This window comes from Pelodiscus sinensis, chromosome 15 (assembly GCF_052426305.1).
Source record: "Pelodiscus sinensis isolate ZL-2025 chromosome 15, ASM5242630v1, whole genome shotgun sequence".
Classification (NCBI taxonomy): domain Eukaryota; kingdom Metazoa; phylum Chordata; order Testudines; family Trionychidae; genus Pelodiscus; species Pelodiscus sinensis.
This window is the reverse complement of record NC_143066.1, coordinates 14,437,667-14,459,149: the sequence shown is the minus strand read 5'-3', so window position 1 is coordinate 14,459,149 and position 21,483 is coordinate 14,437,667. Positions and strand designations below refer to the sequence as shown.

General features: G+C 41.0%; 1 protein-coding gene across 1 annotated transcript in view; it reads left to right on the top strand.

The window, feature by feature from the left end:
• GRIN2A (glutamate ionotropic receptor NMDA type subunit 2A) overlaps positions 1 to 21,483 on the top strand; it is a 511,029-nt gene that overhangs the window by 471,479 nt on the left and 18,067 nt on the right. The window contains exon 11 of the mRNA XM_075899286.2: positions 18,474 to 18,712. Within this exon, the coding sequence (XP_075755401.2) occupies positions 18,474 to 18,712 (239 nt within the window). The remainder of the gene's footprint in view (positions 1 to 18,473; positions 18,713 to 21,483) is intronic.

Sequence of the window (21,483 nt, the reverse complement as noted above, 5' to 3'; positions counted from 1 at the left end):
TCTCAGTGGGAAATTCCTCTTCCAGGGACTGTGTGTGTGTTCGAATCAACATAGGTGCCAGCCGGTGGCAGTTCTCGCAGCCTCAAGGCCAGCTTATTGCCTTAATCGCTCTCTCCTCATATCTATGTTTTCAGCTTCTCAGGATCAGATGAGCCAGCATAGACTATGCTGATTTTACTGCTCCTTCTCTGTCCTGTATGCTTCAGGAAGGCAAATAAGATGGATGATATGGGGGTTAGTCTGTCTGGCCACATTCCACCCCCTGATACGACACAACTCGTCCCAGGAATGCAAGATGGTGGCTTGCCAGTACCTCTTGCCCACCTTGGAGGAATTTAAAAGTACCCAATGGCCTGATTAGAGGGTTTAGGATCTAGGAATTGACTAGGGACCTTTCCTGGTGCTGTGTATCGAATGTGCACACAAGAGATAGCTACATTAACTAGGCATTGCACAATACATAGGGCTATGCAGAAAAGGAGTACAACAATCAAAACAATTAAAACAGTGGTCATAATAGAGTGTAGGAAAGGAGTTAAGGAAAGTTTTAGCTGTTGGGCTAACCAAGTTAGCCATGAGTTATTTTCATTCTTAGTTACAGCATGTCTTATCCCATACCGTTTGTTGCCATTTCCCTTGCCTCCCCCCAAAGTTATTTTGAGGGCTGCGGTAGTTGCTGTCATCGAACCATACCGGTCCCCATCTGAAGATGTCACTCTTGTTTCACCAGTCATTTGGGCTGAGAGGGACAAACTCGATTCCCAGTCCAGTGGAGGAGTCAAGTAAGGTGTTCTGGTACAGCAGTAGCAGTTGGGATGAGGAAGAAGACCATGGCGAGTTGGAGTACCATGTCTCATTTCAATAGTCTGTAACTAACAACAGTGGTTGCAAGCGCTACAACAGCAAGCGATATATATATATATATATATATATATATATATATATATATATATATATACATACAAAAGTTCATGGTGGTTTCCCAGATCCACACCAGCATTGGGAGGGATCCATCCCACTGGAGCGCTGTTCAGGGATATTGCCTCAGTTTCCTGTGATAAAACATAAGGTTCGCCGGTCTTGGATACAATCCAAGCCTCAGTAATGGTTATTGGTGTTCCAGACTCCTTTTCCCTTGCAGGAGTGCAGTGAATGGATTTGTGTTCCCAAACTGGGGTGTTGGGACAAGGGCTATTAAGCGGTTTAGTCCCATGACTGTGAACAACCTGGTTGCCACTGGGGTTGAGTAAGCAAAACCAATTCCTGAAACAATTTCCACTCCAGTTAAAACATACTTCCACCCTTGCTAACTGGTGGGTAGTGTACCAATATAATCTACTTGCCAGGTTGCCCATAGTACTTTTCCATCTCTTAGTCTGGCAAACCATTGTCCTTCTGCTATATATTTCCTGAGTTCAGCACATAGGGTGCAAGCTTGTACCAGATCTTTGGCTTGTTTGTGGGTGATAGGCCACCCCCTGGCATGTGCCTGCCGCACCAGCTCATCGCTTCCTGTGTGTCCCAAGGTTTCATGTAGCCAAATGTACAGGTGTTCCCAATCCACCTGGGCAGCAAAAATTTGTGCTGCTGCATCTGCTAGGTTATTTAGCTGTGCAGCCAGGGTGTCGTTTCTTTTGGACACATGACTTATGCTTAAGGCATGTTGGGTTGCATGCTGGTATATCCATTTCCAGTATTCCAATCTCCAAACAGGCTTTCCTATTTTCCAGTTATTATTCTTTCAATTAGTTATCCACTGAGTGGCTCCAGCCCATACAGCATAGGAGTTAGTGTAGATGGTACTGGCCCCTGCCTCACAAGCTAATTGATTGCTGCCAGCTCTGCAAGCTGAGCTGTTCCTTCTATGTTTGTGGACAGGGGTGCAGTGTATGTGTCTGCTGAAACAGCAACATCCTTCCCTGTCCACTTTCCTTTGAAATAACCAGGCAGCCTGTATTCACATATAATGTTGAATTTAAAAGCAAGCCAAAAGTGTTATCAACTCAGCCTTGAAAGAGACAGTTAAGTTTTAAAGCTTGAGTTTCTAAACTAATAATTTGGTTTCTAGAAAGTTAAATGTCCTTAAGAGTTGAATGCCCGACAGAAGCACTAACCAATTTGTGCCTTGTTTGTTTGCAATTTTAAGCAAGAGGACATTATCCAAAACAAAATGAAACTAGTTCATTTGAAACCCACAAAATAGGGTTACAATATATAGAGCTCATTCCTTTATGCAGTTAACCAATTAAGTTTCAGTAGAATCCTTAATTTTCCTTTGCAGATTTAACAAAGGTGTCCATAGACAAAATGTTTACATTTGATTGTTTCTTTGCATAGATGGTTTGCACATTGTTAAGAGGCTGCAAAGAAACAAGGTGTCATTTTAAAACAAGATTTCCCTTCACATATTACAACCACCACTTAGTTCCTTCCACACTCCCATGGAGTCCACCTTTATCTTCACATTCCCTCAAATCACTTGCTTTGTTCTTTCAAAGAAAATGTTTCTCATTCCTAGTAACTTTCCAATGTCTGCTCTACTTTCCTTATTCCTTCAGCTCTGCCTATAGGGCTCCAAACTTTTTGCCTTCCCCTTCTTATGGTCCATCCTAATTCCTGCTAAATGACTTTTTACAATGACACATGTTTGTCTACTATTAATTTGGTAAGGAGGGTGAGCTTGTTCACTAAGCCTCATGCCTCCTGGTCCTGTTCTTAAGCATATTCCTGAGGGAAGGAAAAAAATAAAATATAAATCTGAGAGTTGCTTTAACTCTCAGCACCCATCCTTAAGGGAATCTAGCTCGTCTGGGTACTGAGGGACATGCATTTCTACCTTTTTACTTCTGCAGCAGAGGCTTTTACATTTTTGCAGTTTCATATTTGTATTCTTATTCAGTCAATTTTGAAGAACACCTCATTACAGGTTTTCCATAGAAGACAAAAGCTGCAGCTGTTTCCCTCTCCATTGGAGCCAAGGGTTTACATATCCACAAGTAGTTAGCCAATTTGTCTTGTAGGTCTGAAATTGTATGGACAGCAATTAACACTTGATCAGACCAAGGGCTATGCTCGAACCTTTGCAAGATTTTGTTCAAAAGGGGTAACATCTTTTACAAATGCCAATTGTCTCAGTCTTCTCTCTGCCTTCTTAAAAGACTGCTTACATTTAAACCTTTTTTAGTATACCCAACCTCCTATTGGGACTAAAACAGCAATACCAATACCTCCTTTTTCTTTCTTTCTGGAGGGTTACAATTTGAACTTTCTGATCTCAGCTAGTTTGCTAATCAAACTTAGCTATTACCTGCAAAGCTTCTTTGTGCTGCCAGCTAGGGCATTTGCACCACAAAGGAAATCACAACCTGGTGTGGCTCCTGGAGCTTTCACTGCATTTTAGTCTGTTTGCAGTTTTTACTCATTCTATAGTTTACAGGAAAATGTGCAATCTTTGTTTACAACACTACTTAGCCACATTAAAATTTCATATAGTGTAACTCTTTCTTTATGCTTACAGTTTTCCTGTACCTTCATTAAACAACTTGGACTAAAATGGTCTTACCAAACCAATTTGTTTTAAACCTACAAACAAGATTACTGGACCTTGAAAACTTCATATTATTTACACTATATATATATATATATATCTACACACAGATACACATACATTCTCTCTGAACCTTTCTTACACTATTTCTACATAGCTGTACAACAATTACATTCCCTTTTTATTCAATGGAGTAGTTAAGTTCCAATAGAACCCCCTCCCTTTAGAGTTCTTTTAGCAGTCTCTCTAATCAAATGTACGGATTTGAGTCAAATTTGCCTGTGTTATTTACAGACATTCCTTTGGAAAAAGGGCCCATTTTTCCTTCAGAATGGCTGCAAAGAAACCACAATTTCTATCTACACCATTTTAGCATTTGCACAACTGCTCAATTCTCTCCATTCTCTGCAGAGTTTAAATTCTCTGTTTCTCTTTTTTTAAAACACTTTCTTATCTCTAAAATAAAACTGGCCTTGTTTCAGATATTACTCTTGTAAGTATGCTTTAAGGATTTAGATTTCCAGTACTTACAGCCTTTTTCTCAGTTCTACCACAAGGCTTTCAATCTTATCTGTTACCTGCCTGCTTGTCTGGGCCTGATCCTGTTTTCCATTTTTGCCTGCTTGTCTGGGCCTGATCCTGTTTTCCTTGCTAAATGGAAAGTGGCTCCTTTCCACAGACTCAGGCTTTGTCCCATTCTTTAGCTTGCAGGCAGTTCTATACTTACAGAACTGTACCCACAACTCCTCAGGATTCCCCCAATCATTTTTCTAACATTTCTCTATTCCATTTTGGGTTGCCCCAACCTTCCTGGGCAAACCCTTTCTCTATACCACTAAGATCCATGTCTATCATGACAAGCTTCATGTTGCTGTATGTGAACCAGTAGCACAATCCTGCCGACTACGCCAATTCTGTCAGCCGACGGTCAGGGCAGTGAGTCCCTTATGACCGGCTGAAGTTCTTTTTTAAATTGTGCTTGGTTCTGTTACAGCAACTGAAGGAGTCAGGTTAAAGCTTAAACAGTTACTATTTTATTGTTACAGGGTAAACTTAGTTGTTAAATGCTACTGCTGTGTTACAGATAACACAGCCACTACAAAGGACAGGACAGAAATTAGACTAATAAGTCACTTACAGGTACCATGAAACCCTTTTGGTTCTCTGAGCTCTTATTAAATGCATGCAAAATAGACACATAGCAGGTATATATTCTCACCCCTGCGTTCCAGACTTGGTGTGGCCAGCGTCTTTTTCTCAATTCCTCGGGAAGAAGTAGGGCGAGGTTGGGCGTCCCACAGACCTCGGGAGACAATCAATACCTGCCAGCCGGTATAGATGATTGGAGCTCCAATGGGGTGGGCTGCTGAACCTCTTTTATACCCCTTGGGTCATGAAGGCTTCTTCCTGGTTTCAAGTGGCCAATTAGGAAAAATGGCTTTGAACACCAAGTTTCCCACGAAGGGTGCAAAGCATAATTTACACCTGGGAAAAATGCAGATGGGCGAAGATTCCTCTCCTGGGACAGTGCAGGCATGTCAATTACTGGTACTAGCCATCAGGGCGACGGGAGGTCCCGGGTCGTCAGCTAGCCCATTTACTGTCTGGTTTCTGTTTATGGTAGAGTCAGGGACAGGCAGCACACCTGTGTTCCCAGGGCATCAAAGGCTGACTGCCTTTCTCTTGCTCTCTGGGGGGGGGAACAAGATGGGGTTCGTGGAAAACCAAGATGGGGTTTGTGTCTGGCTACAGGAGGTCAAACACCTAACCCGACCAGCAGGTAGAGGGTAGAATGACACTCAAAGTGAGTGTGTGCTGGACCTATCTTTTATATTCATGGGGTCACGTATTTCTCTTTCTTGTCTGTCATGCCAAATGGGGCTGGTCTGTCTTTTGTGAGACCAGTTCTTACAAGGGAGTTGTGAACTTAATTTACACTTGTAAGAGAGATAACTAAATTGGAAGTACTGGGGATTCTTTTCTCAGTGGGAAATTCCTCTTCCAGGGACTGTGTGTGTGTTCGAATCAACATAGGTGCCAGCCGGTGGCAGTTCTCTCAGCCTCAAGGCCAGCTTATTGCCTTAATCGCTCTCTCCTCATATCTATGTTTTCAGCTTCTCAGGATCAGATGAGCCAGCATAGACTATGCTGATTTTACTGCTCCTTCTCTGTCCTGTATGCTTCAGGAAGGCAAATAAGATGGATGATATGGGGGTTAGTCTGTCTGGCCACACTTACACAGAACACTTCTTCAGGACCTAAATACTCATCTTCATTTCCTGAACAGCCCTATGTAAGCCAGGGCTCTCATCAACAGAAGTTGGCCTAATAAAAGATATTACTTCACCCACCTTATATCTTTAATATTTTACCTGATTTTTCTAGAAATATCATTTGGTTTATGCAGGTTTTCAGTCTTGTATCATCCTGGAGCCTCAGACATAACTGTTTCTGAAGTTTTTGAGGCTCTTTAGATTATTCTAATTAGTAGCGCTAGATCCTCTTGTTCTGTGACCTCCTTTTCTGGGAGGATTGGCTATGCTCTTAAATGACCCTAAGAAGGTACTGGAACCAAAGATTCTGCCAAGCTTAACAGATAAAACAGCACTCTAAAATATTTAAATTAAATTCTGCCCTAATTTACATCCTGTGCAACCCCATTAATTTCAAAGGTTGATAAAGCAGAACAGAACTGAATTTGAGGTAATTGAAAATAATGTTTTCAATGTGGAAAGCCTGAGTTTTGTGTGTGTATTTTCTGCTAACGATGTGGGAAGCTAGAGAAATCCTCAATCTGCTAAAACACTGAGATTGAAGTGAAATCAGTTGCAACAGGCATTCCTGTGCATTTCTCTGACAAATGTAGCGAATAACCCTCCTCAGTGCTTTCATGCTATATGATGTTTGTTCACCATCTCAATGAAAAATCATGGCAGAGCAAGAGATTGGTAGTTTGTTTTTTTTTAAGTTACATATCAGGCTGTCCTGGAAGATGGTGCATTTTAAAGGGCTAGAGAGCCAGCAGTGCTGTAGAGAAATAAGGCGACATTCAAAAAGAAATCAAGGTATATCACATTAGGTTTTGTTTTGATAATTTATCACATTTGTTTAATTTTGATAATTTACCTACAATTTGCCTCTCTTTAGTAGTTGAAACTTGCTCCTCCTTGAAGTTGGGGAATTGGTAACTCTGTGGAAACTCCCACCTATAAGGTAGACCCATCAAGAACTTAGGGTATGTCTACACTGCATCCCTAGTTCGAACTAGGGATGCAAATGGAGACAATCGAAGTAGTTAATGAAGCGGGGATTTAAATATCCCGCGCTCCATTAACATGATCTCGCCGGCACGCTAGTTCGAATCACAGCTGATTCGAACCAGGAAGTGCGCACCAGGACGCGTTAGTTCGGACTAAAGCCCTTAGTCCGAACTAATGTTTTTTTGAGGAGTAACATTAGTTCGGACTAAGGGCTTTAGTCCGAACTAACGTGTCCCGGCGCGCACTTCCTGGTTCGAATCAGCTGTGATTCGAACTAGCGCGCCGGCGAGATCATGTTAATGGAGCGCGGGATATTTAAATCCCCGCTTCATTAACTACTTCGATTGTCTCCATTTGCATCCCTAGTTCGAACTAGGGATTCAGTGTAGACATACCCTCTCAGAAAGATAGCTTCAGGACATGGAGTAGAACATCATGGGAGGCAGGAAATTAATTTTCACAGTTTTTACTTCCCCAGGCAATAGTCCATCTTGCATGGGGTAAGATTATTGGTGGAAGGAAGAGGATTAGCTCTCCATCCCACTGCAGACAATTTTTGTCATGGTAGGTCTGTTGCAGTATGACCCAGATGCTTGCGTTGCAGCATTTAGTGGTATAAATAAGGGATGAAATAGTGAGGAGTACTTGGTTTTTGTTCTGGGGAAATCTATGCCTGTAGACTTGCTGGATGGGTTGATGTGACTTTGCTGGGTGGGCTAGAATCACCTAGAAATTGGGTGGACACTGCAGGTATGTCTATCCTACAGAGTTTTGTAGGAAAAATGGCCATTTTTCCAACAAAACCTGAGTTACAGCCACACTGCAATTGCGTTTTTCTGAAAGTAAATCGAAAGAACAGAGGGGATTTTTTGGCATTGGTAAAAATTCTTCCTCTTTCTATGAGGAAGAAGCCTTTTCCCAAAAGAGCTCTTTTGGAAAAAGGCATGTGTAGATGGGAAAGAGGGAGTTCTTTCGAAAGAAGAGGAAAGAGGAAAAAGCACAGGTGCCCTGGTGGCCACTCTGTCCATAGGAATCATATCTTAGAGATAGCGTCCATTCAGTGTGGACACTATCTTTCAAAAAATCAGATTGCTTTTTCAATGCACTTTTTTGTGTGGATGCTCTCTTTAGGAAGAAATTTTTTGGACAATCTCTTCTGAAAAATGGTTCTTCCAAAAAAGATTGCAGTGAAGACATAGTCTAAGTGTGCTCATTAGCAGTCTGACTCTGCGTGGGTGATTTTCACTGTGGGGAAGCGGCTTGGCAATGACTAGAAAACTCTTCTGTAGGGTCTGTGTTTGAAAGACTCAGCTAGCTTTGTTGGATGAAGCTGCACAGTCCTTCATCCCAGGAGGAAAGATGAATAATACTACTTTAGACTGAAGAAACTGCAGAATGTTATTGAAAAGATTCCAGGGGAGTTTGAAAGAAGCTATAGGAATGTCTACACTGAAAGTAGACACTCACAGCTGGCCTGACTCAGGTTTGCAGGGCTTGGGCTGCAAGCTGAATAGGTCCTAGACTCTAGCCCAAGCCCAGCTAACAATGAAACAGCCCTTCAGTTTGAGCTCTGCAAGCCCAAGTCAGCTGGCACAGGGCAGCCATAAGTGTTTAGTTGCTGTGTAGACATCTTGTATAAAACTATTTCTTCTTTCCCTACAGTAAGGAGCTGGCATGCCCTGCAAAAGTTTTGAGTATCATTCCATAGAGATAGAGAAGGATAAATCCTCTCAGAGCAGAGCCTAAGGATGTCTGAATATTCACACACACCGTTATAATTTGTGTTTGATCTTGTGATACTAATAAGCACTAAAACTTGGGGGGAAACTTCCCAAATGAGTTGTCTGGAAACAAGAATTGTTACTGACAATATTTTGAAAATGTTTCAAGGGTTTTAAATCAACTGTTATAAGCAAATGTGTGTGTATATATGTATTTAGTAATTGTTATAACGCTTCTATCAGATTTAACTCTGTGTAACATGCATATACATATACAAATCAAAGTCTTGAAAAGACTACTCTCTGCTCCATGCCACAGCAGAGAGGTAATCTGAGATACAGGAAAGGAAAAAAACCCCTTACAACTATCATTAGTACAGTGCCTTCTCCACACCCATTATACAATGATCAGTACCCATGACTTGTGCAGATGTATTCAATATTGTCCTTTTGTAGTGCTCAGATGATCACACAAGGACTCCTTGCTTGTCAAACTAAACTGGCTCTTTATTAAAAGAATTATTTACAGAGGTATTATAAATGTGACGTTCATTCAGGTTATATCTAGACTGCGGAGTTTTTCCAGGATACCTTTCCAGAGGTATCCCAGAAAAACTCTGCTACATTCAGGGAACGCATCTGCTCTTCCAACATTTTTTGCTCTTTTGGAAGCCCTGTCTTCATGAAGAAGACAATTTTTTTCTGAAAGAGGAGGTTTTTCTGAAATTTGGCCCAATGTAAATGGGCCAAATTTCAGAAAAGCCTCTTCCAAAAAAACAACTAGAAAAAATGGCAGTAGAGTCATAGCCTCAGACTATACTCATGAGGACTAACTTCCAGTGCCTTTCCCAAACTCTTTTCTCCTGCAATATGTGCACCTCTTCCCAAGAACCATGCAAGTTGTTACAGTAGGTACCTTTTCCATGATAGAGCTCATAGTATAAATATAATCTCTCATTTTCACTCTAGAAAGCAATAATCCATTTTTTAATGTCTCAGGTATTTGAGTCAAATCTTGCAGGTCAGGGCTGCAGAATTTTTCATTAGATCTTTCTTTTCTTGTTTGGTTTTCGGATTTAAGGTTGTTTGTGGAATTCTGTTTGTGTTAAGTTTTATCAATACTTCAAATCTGCATCTCATCTGCATATATAATACAGTGACTATGAGAGCTTGTGGTACTCCAAAGGATGGAAAGCAGTCATTTGTAAACAGCAGATCAAGTGTGAAAATTAGATGGGAGGACATAAACCTTTCTCTTTACATTTGAGGGCAATAATCTGGATTAAAATTAAGGAATACATTTATTCCTTAAAACACGTGTAGAACACTTTGTTGTGGGATCATACTGGGTGGAAGCAAGAATATTCTGCTGCTAGTGCTATCTGTAGCCACAGCTCTAAGGGTATGTCTAGACTACATGGCTCCGTCGACAGAGCCAGGTAGATTAGGTTTCTAGACATAGGAAAAAGAAGCATCGATTTAAGTAATTGCTGCTTCATTTACATCAAAATGGCTGCCGTGCTGTGCTGATCAGCTGTTTGGCGGCAGAGCGCAGTAGTCTGGACGCTCCATGGTTGACAAGCGAAGCCCTTGTCAACCGCCCCATTATGCCTCATGGAATGAGATTTACCGGGACAGTCGACAAGGGCTTCCCTTGTCAACCGCAGAGCATCCAGACTACCATGCTGATATCTTCCTATGATTAAGCTCTCAATCCAGCTATCATCTGTTCTCCATTATTTGTCCTTAGTGTCTTAATTTTATCCTGTGGTGGCCCAAAAGAGGCACCTTGAGGATAGGCCTCAGTTAGGCTCTTGATACAAATTTGTTGATATTGACTATCTGTACTCAAGAAGGGAGGATACACTCAGACTTAGCTTTCAGCATTGGTAGCCTTTGTCCTAGTTCTGAGATTCTTCAGAATCAAGCAGTCAGCCATTTCTGTTAGCATTTCCATCACCTAAAAATTCCTCAAGCTGGAGTATCCCTGGATACAGTATGCAATGCAATCCCAGTCTTTACAGAACCAACATTTGAGGGCTGTCTCCAGTAGAATAATGAGAACGGGTGTGGAACTGGGTCTCCTGCACCTTGTCCCAGGCCCACGGTGGTTGTCAGCTCCCTTGCTGATAATGAAACTTTTTGTGAACTGAAAATTCTAAAGAAGATGCATTTCAGATTAATCAAAACAATTAATTTAGATTTCAGGCGCTTTTCAAAAAAATCAATAAAACTGAAGGAATTTTTTAAATGTCAAGTTGTTTTGAATAAAAAATTCAGCTTTGCAAAATGTTTCATTATTGCTGCATGGATGAAAATCTTTCAGAGAAAAGAAATTTGCTTAACTCTCATTTTGACAAAAAAGTAATAATTTAAATGTTGGATTGAAACTGAATTGGGTGAATTTGCTGTTGATCTGTTTCAGAAGAAGTTCAAGAACATTATCTTTACACTAGTCGCAAAATTCTAATTGAATCCATGCTGAATGAGAATTTTGGCTCTCCATTTAAAATGTTGAAGATTCAATCTTTTTTCCCTCAGGCAGCGAGAATGTGAGCCAGTTCCTGATACAAAGATTGTTCATGCTTGTATTCTCTCTCTTGACATTTCTTTAATGATAAATAATGCAAATTGTTGCATTCAAGGAACATTCACAGTACAGCCTTTTTGTCTTTTCTCCATCATTGCCAAAAAGCATTTGTAAACCTAGCACATCTGCATTGTGCATAGCCAAAGGGTGATTTTCAAAAAGTAGTTTTCTTCTGTTGACTTTCAGTTTTGTACCCATACTCAACTACTTCATCACTTGTCATTGAAAGAAATCAGTTTGTTTTTTAAAAAGCACCTTTGGTCGGAGACCAGGCCAGGAAAATTTAAACTAGCCATGGCAAGGTTTCCATTTAAGCATTTCTATCCTTTATTTTTATTTGGGTGAGTCTTTTACTGTATCTGTGGAATATGTGGATTTATTAGTCTTTTTTATCTCCTATATTTCTTTGATCATTAGCCCTTCTGCTTTCCCATTAACTTGTTATGCACAGAAGTAGAGGATTGAGATACAGAGCTAGAATTCAGGGTTCAGGTTTTAGGCTAGAATTTCTGAGATTCACACTCTAAAGTTCAGTTGTGGCTGAAATTTTACATCTGTTCTCATGAACTTTCTGTTGACTTGGACCATATCCAAATGCACTTTAGAAAGAAAGCCTAACCTGTTTGGTCTGAGACAAATCCAGAATCTTAGGCATGGGTTTGATTGTTGGAGTTTGAATCCAACCTCTTCAATGAAGTTTGTGGAAGGAATTCAGTTGCCAGATTTTGTTTCCAGCCCACAGGTGAATCTCGAAGGGTATGTCTACACTACCACCCTAGTTCGAACTAGGGTGGTTAATGTAGTCAATCGAAGTTGCAAATGAAGCCCAGGATTTAAATATCCCGGGCTTCATTTGCATCTTGCCGGGCGCCGCCATTTTTAAATCCCCGGTAGTTCGGACTCCGTGCCCGCGGCTACACATGGAATGGAGTAGGTAGTTCGAATTAGGCTTTCTAATTCGAACTACCGTTACTCCTCGTGGAACGAGGTGTAACGGTAGTTGAACTAGAAAGTCTAATTCGAACTACCTACTCCGTGCCGCGTGTAGCCGCGGGCACGGAGTCCGAACTACCGGGGATTTAAAAATGGTGGCGCCCGACAAGATGCAAATGAAGCCCAGGATATTTAAATCCCAGGCTTCATTTGCAACTTCGATTGACTACATTAACCACCCTAGTTCGAACTAGGGTGGTAGTGTAGACATACCCTTATTGCCTCTATATAAAACCATGGTATGCCCACATATTGACTACTGTGTATAAATGTGGTAACTTAATCTCAAAAAAAGATATATTGGCATTGGAAAAGGTTCAGAAAGGAGCAACGAAAACAACCAGAGGTTTAGAATGGGTCCCATATGAAGAGAGATTAAAAAGACTAGGAATTTTCATCTTAGAAAAGCAGAGACTAATGGGGATACAATAGAGGCCTATGACTGATGTGGAAAAAGTTAAAAAGGAAAAGTTATTTACTTATTTCCACAATATAAGAACTAGGGGTTACCAAATGAAATTAATAGGCAGCAGGTTTAAAACAAACAAAAGGAAGTTTTTCTTCACTCAGCACACAGTCAACCTGTGGAACTCCTTGCCAGAGGATATTGTGAAGTCTAGGACTTTAACAGAGTTCAGAAAAGAGCTAGATAGACTCATGGAGGTTAGGTCCATCAATGGCTATTAGCCAGAATGGGTAAGAATGGTGTCCCTAGCTTCTGTTTCTCTGGAGGTGGGTGACAGGAGACAGACCACGTGATGATCACCTGTTGTGTTCCCTCCCTCTGGGGCATCTGATACTAGCCACTTTCGGCAGATAGAATATTGTGCTGGATGGACCTTTGATCTGACCCACTGTGGCCATTCGTATGTCCTTATGTTCTTATAATTCACTTGAAGGTCCACAACTCCTATGGAAGATGATCATACTCAGCAACGAGTGAGCGCCATCATCATCACATATGTGGAGAGTATATGCGGACAGACGATTAGTCCTTTACCTGTAGCTACTGTTCATTTTTCTCTGGCCACTTCCAGCTCAGAGTACTGACTATCTGAAGGACCTAAAATCTGTATCTTTATTCTGAACCAAAATTAAGACCACCCCAAAATTCAGTGCTTTGAATTCAAATTCACTCAGTGTTGCAAATAGCTCCTATCACTATAATGACCTAAGCCAAACCCCAAATCCAAAATTTGGGATATTTGAAATCAGATTCCATAATTACACCAAAATGTTTATAAATGATAAACCATGAAATGACATGTGTTCTCTCAATGACATGTGTTGTCAATGGAATTAAATTGTGTAAGTTCAGCCTTACAATAACTTTAACTTGACTGTAATTGAATAACCAATTGTATATATACAAAATAAACTATGTGAACACACCAAAAAAAACACACACATTCAAATAATCTGTACTTTTCAGAGAGTTTGCCTGTGAGTGAATCTGTCAGTTTGTTCAAGAACTCCTCCTAAACGGTAAGAGCTAGGTATATAGTTTTATCATTACAGTTTTGTATCCTCTTATCGTAACTTAGCTAGGTATATGGCTTCTTCTTGTCATAACTTAAAGCAAGGTAAGAGTTTGATTATGCCAGGAAAATGGGATGTGCATGGAGTAGGATTGCTTCTCATAAAACCAGACAGAAAAGAGCCAGAATCATCAAGCAGTTGAAAGGGGCTGGGTAGGGGTGCCCCCCCATTAGGGACCACCCCAAACCTGAGCCTTCCATCCCTCAGGTGCTCTTTAGGGAGGGTAGGGGAGGGTGAACGTTATGTAGTTTCAAAATGAGACACATTGTTGTGGAGTGTATATATTAGCCGTCTGCTAGAAATGATTGCACTCTTAACTAGGTATAAAGAGACGTATTGCAACAGCACTACTTGCACCTCTGCAAAACACCTTTTTCCTTGTAGGTTGCTAGGGTCAGGAATGAAACTGGATGGTGCTCCCAGACTAAGGATGTTAAATATCGGTTAATTTACTAGTCAAGTAGTTGATGGAATTTCCATGAACTTACTCTACTAGTCGATAGGCACTTCCACATTCCTCCTTTGATGTACATTTCAAAGGAGGAATACAGAACTCTGCGTGCAACGTGGGGTCAGTGGGAAGTCCCACTGACTCCGGGCTGCATGCAAGCATGCCAGCTTTGAAATGTACAAGAGTCCCAGGGTGCATTTCAAAGCAGAAGCGCCCTCATGGATCCCGGGGTCAGTTTCAAAGGGGCAGTGATGCACAGCTGAGCCTGGGATCAGTTGTGTGATGCTGCCCCTTTGAAATGCTGCCATTGTGTTTCAAAGTGGCAGTGCCACACAGATCCCAGGTACGGGCTCCATGAGGCACTGCTGCTTTGAAGTATCCCCTCTTCCTCGACCCCCTTTTTCGCTTCTATCTGATAGAGGCAGTGGGGGAAGAAGGGGTATTGACTAGTTGACTTGACTATCCGATAAGCATTTGCTTAACATCCTTATCCCAGAACATCCCTTGTGAGGACTGATCCCACAGCCACATCTGAGTTTAAAAAAGCATGGGTTGTTTGTGCTGTCATTCTTCAATAGGCTGTTTATTGTCTTATTACTAGTTACTTTAGTTGTACATGTTGCAGGAAGGGAAATGCAAAATACACAGTAATAAAAAAGAGAATTAAATCCCACCATGAAATTTGTGGTGAAAGAGCACAGCAGCTATACCAAGCTTATTTTGACAGTGTTGGGAAATACTGATTTTACTGTGGACATCAATAAAGATGCATTGTCTGGGCCTTTGAAGGTAACACACACGAAATAAATATTACACTTTCTATTGACTTTCATTTTTCTTTTCTTCAGTCTTTGTGTGTTTTAATGGTAGATCTTAGGGAGGACAAAAATGGGAAAACAACATCTCATTGAGGAGTTATTGTAATACAAACCAAACAATAAAAATCCTAATATTTTAAGTTAAGGGAGTACATATAAGGACCCTGATCACGGGCTACAATTGTGATTAATAAATGTATTTATAGTCCCAGAATAAAGTGATTTTTTAAGGACAATTTAGAACTGTTCTTCCTTGTGGATGGTGTTATGAGGTGTTAAAAAGTAAGCACTGTAATTCTCATGAGAATGAACTATTTTTTATATAGAGTGGATAAATCTTTGAAATGTACAAAGTCGAAAATCAACTAATTTTTAACTAAGTGTCTGTTTACATGGCAATCACAGCTAGCTTACTTGAGTACTGTACAAATCTGCCCATAACCCAGGGGAATTACCCAGACTGGGCTGAAACCCATACCACTGCAGCTTCTCTGCTCTCGTAGGGTATGTCTACACTACCCCGCTAGTTCGAACTAGCGGGGTAATGTAGGCATACCGCAATTGCAAATGAAGCCCGGGATTTGAATTTCCCGGGCTTCATTTGCATAAGCGGAGCGCCGCCATTTTTAAATCCCCGCTCGTTCGAACCCCGTGCCTCGCAGCTACACGCGGCACGAACTAGGTAGTTCGAACTAGGCTTCCTAGTTCGAACTACCGTTACTCCTCGTGGAATGAGGAATGTTGCTGCTCCTGCACTAGAGAGGCTGGTGGTGGTGGCTCCTGGGACTGGGGTGGGTGGAGGATTTGACCCTACAATCCCAAGCTCTAGGGGCTGAGGTCTTAGCCATTAGGAGGGCCTACCCTACTTCCCTCATCCTCCCTACCTTCACCCCTGTGCCTGGAGTCCATCATACATCTAAACCCCCTTCCCTGAGCCCCTCATATATCCCAACAGATGTTATGTCTACACTATGGGGTTTAATTGCAAAAAGGTACTCAAATTGTGCTCTGCAATTTTCATACCATTTCCAATAGTTTTTTCGGAAGAGGCTTTTCCTAAATTTGGCCCAGCTACACCCCCTCTTTCCAAAGAGCCCTTCTTCCTTTTGGGAGGAGGAACGCAGGGCTTCGAAAAGAGCACGTCTGCTCTTCCGCAAAAAAAAGTGGACGAGCCGACACGTTTGCTGGACATGGCAGACTTTTTCCGGGATAACTCTGGTATTCTGGAAAAACCCCGTAGTCTAGACATAGCCCAAGACTCCTGCACCCCCACATCCTTGGCCCCCTGCCATAACACTCCTGCATCCCTCATACCCCAACACTGTGCCCTGAATCCATCAGACACCTGAACCACCTGCCCTGAGGCCCTCATACACCCCAGTGCAGACTCCTGCACCTCCTTACAATATTAGGTTGTATATTTTCAGTCATGAAAATGGGCATTTTTATATGGCTCTTTGTTGACCACTTGTTCTGAATTTTAACGTAGGTTGTCTCTTTGGTTTGGTAAGGTTGCCAACCCCGATCTAGATCATCCCTGTCTAATCAAGTTTAGCTAACTTCTAGCTAGAAATACTAAATATGGTGATGAAATATGAGCTATCTTAGGCTACATCTACACTGCACAGTTATTTCAGAGTAAGCTATTCTGGAATAGTTATTCCGAAATAGCTTATTTTGAAATAGCACGTCTACACTGCAGGAAAACCTCAAAATTAGTCCAAAGCAGGCTTCCCTAATGTAGATGGGCTATCTCGATTTACAGCCCCAGGAGGAATAATTTACAATGGCCCCGGTGAGGGGCTATTTCAAAATAGCAGCAGTGGAGCGTCTACACACGCCTTATTTCAAAATAGCTATTTCAGAATAGGCATTATTCTTCATAGAATGAGGTTTGCAGAAGTCAGAATAAGCTGTTCATTATTTCAAAATTATTTCAAAATACTGTAATTGGGAAAATAACACTGTGGGGCACAGACTATCTAATAAGTTCTTGGACTGCATTGGAGACAACTTTTTATTTCAGAAGGTTGAAAAAGCAACCAGGGGGGAAGCTGCTCTAGATTTGATCCTAACAAATAGGGAGGAACTGGTTGAGAATATTAAAGTGGAAGGCAGCTTGGGTGATCATGAAATCATAGAGTTCACAATTCTAACGAAGGGTAGAAGGGAGAACAGCAAAATAGAGACAATGGATTTCAGGAAGGCAGATTTTGGTAAGCTCAGAGAGCTGATAGGTAAGGTCCCATGGGAATCTAGACTGAGGGGGAAAAACAACTGAGGAGAGTAGGCAGTTTTTCAAAGGGAGATTGTTAAGGGCCCAAAAGCAAGCTATTCCGATGTGTCGGAAAGATAGAAAATATGGCAAAAGACCACATTGGCTTAACCACGAGATCTTGCATGATCTAAAAATAAAAAAAGGAGTCATATAAAAAATGGAAAGTAGGACAAATTACAAAGGGTGAATATAGGCAAACAGCACAGGAATGCAGGGGCAAGATTAGAAAGGCAAAGGCACAGAATGAGCTCAAACTAGCTATGGGAATAAAGGGAAACAAGAAGACTTTTTATAAATACATTAGAAGTAAGAGGCAGACGAAGGAGAGGGTAGGCCCACTGGTCAGTGAGGAGGAAGAAACAGTAACAGGAAACTTGGAAATGGCAGAGATGCTCAATGACTTCTTTGTGTCGGTCTTCACCGAGAAGTCTGTAGGAATGCCTAATATAGTGAATGCTAATGGGAAGGGGGTAGTTTTAGAAGGTAAAATAAAAAAAGAACATGTTAAAAATCACCTAGAAAAGTTAGATGCCTGCAAGTCATCAGGTCCTGATGAAATGCATCCTAGAACACTCAAGGAGCTGATAGAGGAGGTATCTGAGCCTCTAGCTATCATCTTTGGAAAATCATGGGAGACAGGAGAGATTCCAGAGGACTGGAAAAGGGCAAATATAAGGTCCATCTATAAAAAGGGAAATAAGAACAACCCAGGAAACTACAGACCAGTTAGTTTAACTTCTGTGCCAGGGAAGATAATGGCGTAGTAATTAAGGAAATCATGTTCCTAACTGTCAGGGTAGTCAAACACTGGAATAAATTGCCCAGGGAGGTTGTGGAATCTCCATCTCTGGAGATATTTAAGAGTAGGTTGGATAAATGTCTATCAGGGATGGTCTAGACAGTATTTGGTCCTGCCATGAGGGCAGGGGACTGGACTCAATGACCTCTCGAGGTCCCTTCCAGTCCTAGTATTCTATGATTCTATGATTCTATGAATTGCTGTGTAAATGCTTGCATAGTTATTTCGAAATAATGGCCGCTATTCCAAAATGACTTTGCTGTGTAGATACACCCTGAGGTATTATTATACCCTGCAATCTATTTCAGTAATTTAATCCTAAATTAGCAAATAGAAATAGAGTCACTTAATAAATGAGAAACTATAAAGTGCTGTATTTTTCAAGATGGAATTTTTATATCCTAGATTTTAATTTTTTCAGTATACTATGCATGATGGTTTTCAAACCCTAAGTGTACAATTTCTTGTCTTCTGCAGGAGAGATGGAAGAATTGGAAACACTGTGGCTGACTGGTATTTGTCATAATGAGAAGAATGAAGTCATGAGCAGCCAGCTGGATATTGACAACATGGCAGGCGTATTTTACATGCTCGCAGCAGCCATGGCACTCAGCCTAATAACCTTTGTCTGGGAACATTTGTTTTACTGGAAACTCAGATTCTGCTTCACTGGGATCTGCACAGATAAGCCAGGATTGTTGTTCTCAATCAGTAGGGTTAGTATAACTTTCATAAACATCTTTTATCCAGTAGTTAATATAATTATTAGTTTTTTAAAGCCACTAATCAATATCCTCTGAGGCAGACATGTTTTCTCCCATTTTACCCCTTTGCTTACTATTTGAAATATTTTTAAAACTTTGATAAGATGTTCTGCACAGCGTCTATTACAATTGCATTTCATATGCATACCTAGGGATTTTATATTGTTTTTCATTTGTCCACTGTAACTGCAAGCAGTCTGATGAACAATCATATGTCAGGATAGTCAATAAGCAAATACAGAAATAACAGGCTATAGATTTGTCATTAGAGAAAAGTTTGATGAAGAAATACAGGATTTGCTCATCAACAGGAACACGCTAGTCATTGGAAAGAAGCAATTTTTAAAAAAATCCTGTGTCACAGCTCAATTCCACTACCTGGCAGTTTGAGTGTATATATGGTGGCCAGCTAGCAGAATAAACTCTGTAAGGGTTTGTCTACACTTCCACCCTAGTTTGAACTAGGGTGGCTAATGTAGGCATGCGATCTTGCAAATGAAGCCTGGGATTTAAATATCCCGGGCTTCATTTGTATGTTCCTGGGCGCCGCCATTTTAAAATGCCCGGTAGTTCGAACTACCTGCCTGTGTCTACACGCGGCATGGACGAGGCAGTTCAAATTAAAGCTCCTAATTCGAACTACTGTTAAACGTCCTTGCAGGAGGAATAACGGTAGTTCAATTTAGGAGATTTAATTTGAACTACCTAGTCTGTGCCGTGTGTAGCTGCGGGCAGGTAGTTCGAACTATGGGGCATTTAAAAATGGCAGCGCCAGGGAACATGCAAATGAAGCCCAGGATATTTAAATCCCGGGCTTTATTTGCAAGTTCAAATGCCTACATTAGCCACCCTAGTTCGAACTAGGGTGGCAGTGTAGACATACCCTAAGAACTTGTCTCTCTAACTCCCAGAGACAAACTTGTCTGGTCTCAGTTTTTCTGAGACCCAAAAAGAAAGAAGACTGATTGCTGCCACACCAAGTGTAACTAAAAATATAAAATAACCCATTTTCCAAGGAAGACAACACTTGGAATTCCCTTCCTGAGGCAAAGCTCTCCACCTGCCCCAATGTCTGTTTTGGTTGGAGTTAGGAAAAAAAACAGAGAGAATTTGTAGAATCTGTAGGGGCTCTGCTCATCCTGAGTAACTTAGGCATGTAAGTTTAAAGACACAAAAATCAACCAAGTGTTAACCAAAACAAAAAGAAAACACTTTTATTATTAAAACAAAACTACTGTTGCAAGCAGAGTAAATGACTGGGTATTAAAAGCCAGGATTGAAATAGACTCAGAAAGAATCATTAGGCTATAATCCTTAGGGCGTGTCTACAGTGTACCATTATTTTGAGATAACTAGCATTATTTCAAAATAACAATGTGAGCATCTACACAGCCATTCCGTTATTTCAGAATAATTTCAAAATAACAGACGGCTTATTCTGAAATCTGTAAACCTCATTCTAAGAGGAATAACACCTATTACAAAATAGCTATTTTGAAATAAGGTGTGTGTAGATACTCCATTGCTGCTATTTCGAAATAGCCCCTCACCAGGGATATTGTAAGCGTATGTCTACACTTGCACCCTCTTTCGAGTAAGGGATGCAAATGAAGACATTCGAAATTGCAAATGAAGCCGGGATTTAAATATCCCGTGCTTCATTTGCATATTCGTGTTATGGCGCTATTTTGAAATAAAAGACGCTTTTAAAATGAAGTTATTTTGAGAGAAACCCCTTCTCTCAAAATAACTGGTAAACCTCATTGTATGAGGAATAAGGGTTATTTCTAGAGAAGGGTTTTCACTCGCAATAACCGCGTCTTAACAGCATCTGTTATTTCGAAATAGCACTATTTTGAAATAGCGCCTTAATGCAAATGAAGCACAGGATATTTATATCCCGTGCTTCATTTGCAATTTCGAATGTCTTCATTTGCATCCCTTTCTTGAAAGAGGGTGCAAGTGTATACAGACCCTAAGTTATTCCTCCCCAGTGCCTCCTGGGGCTCTAAATCGAGGTAGCATGTCTACATTAGAGAAGCCTGCCTTGGACTAATTTTGAGGCTTCCCTGCAGTGTAGAGGTGCTATTTCAAAATAAGCTATTCCAGAATAACTATTCTGGAATAGCTTATTTTGAAATAAGCGAGCAGTGTGGACGTACCCTTAATTACAAAAGAGAAAAATGAATAACCAGCTCAGACATAATTTCCAAACCCCCAAACAAGGAAAATAATAAAACCCAATGTGCTATCTAAACTTTTCCCTACTTGAACATTTCAATGAATTCAAGGACTCTGTTCCTGGAAGAGTCTGTCTCTCCTGCTACCCGGGGAAAAACTGCTGCTGACCAAAAACAAAGGGGGGGGGGGGAAACCCTCTCTCAGTTTGAAATTCCTATCTGCATTTCATTGGTTGAATGCCCAAAGCCCCCTCTTGTCAGGTGCATCTCCAAAGTTGCTTACCCATTTCCTCACTCTCCAGGTATGTCAGACTCTCCTTTGCAGCTACTATTCATGACACCCTGCATTAATCAGATTATAAAGATTAACTTTCATTATTATCGCTTCAGGGGGTAGCTGAGTTAGTCTGTACAGAAAAAAACAAAAAATGGTCTGGTAGCACTTTATAGACTAACAAAACACATAGGGTATGTCTACACTACCCCGCTAGTTCGAACTAGCGGGGTAATGTATGCATACCGAACTTGCTAATGAAGCCCGGG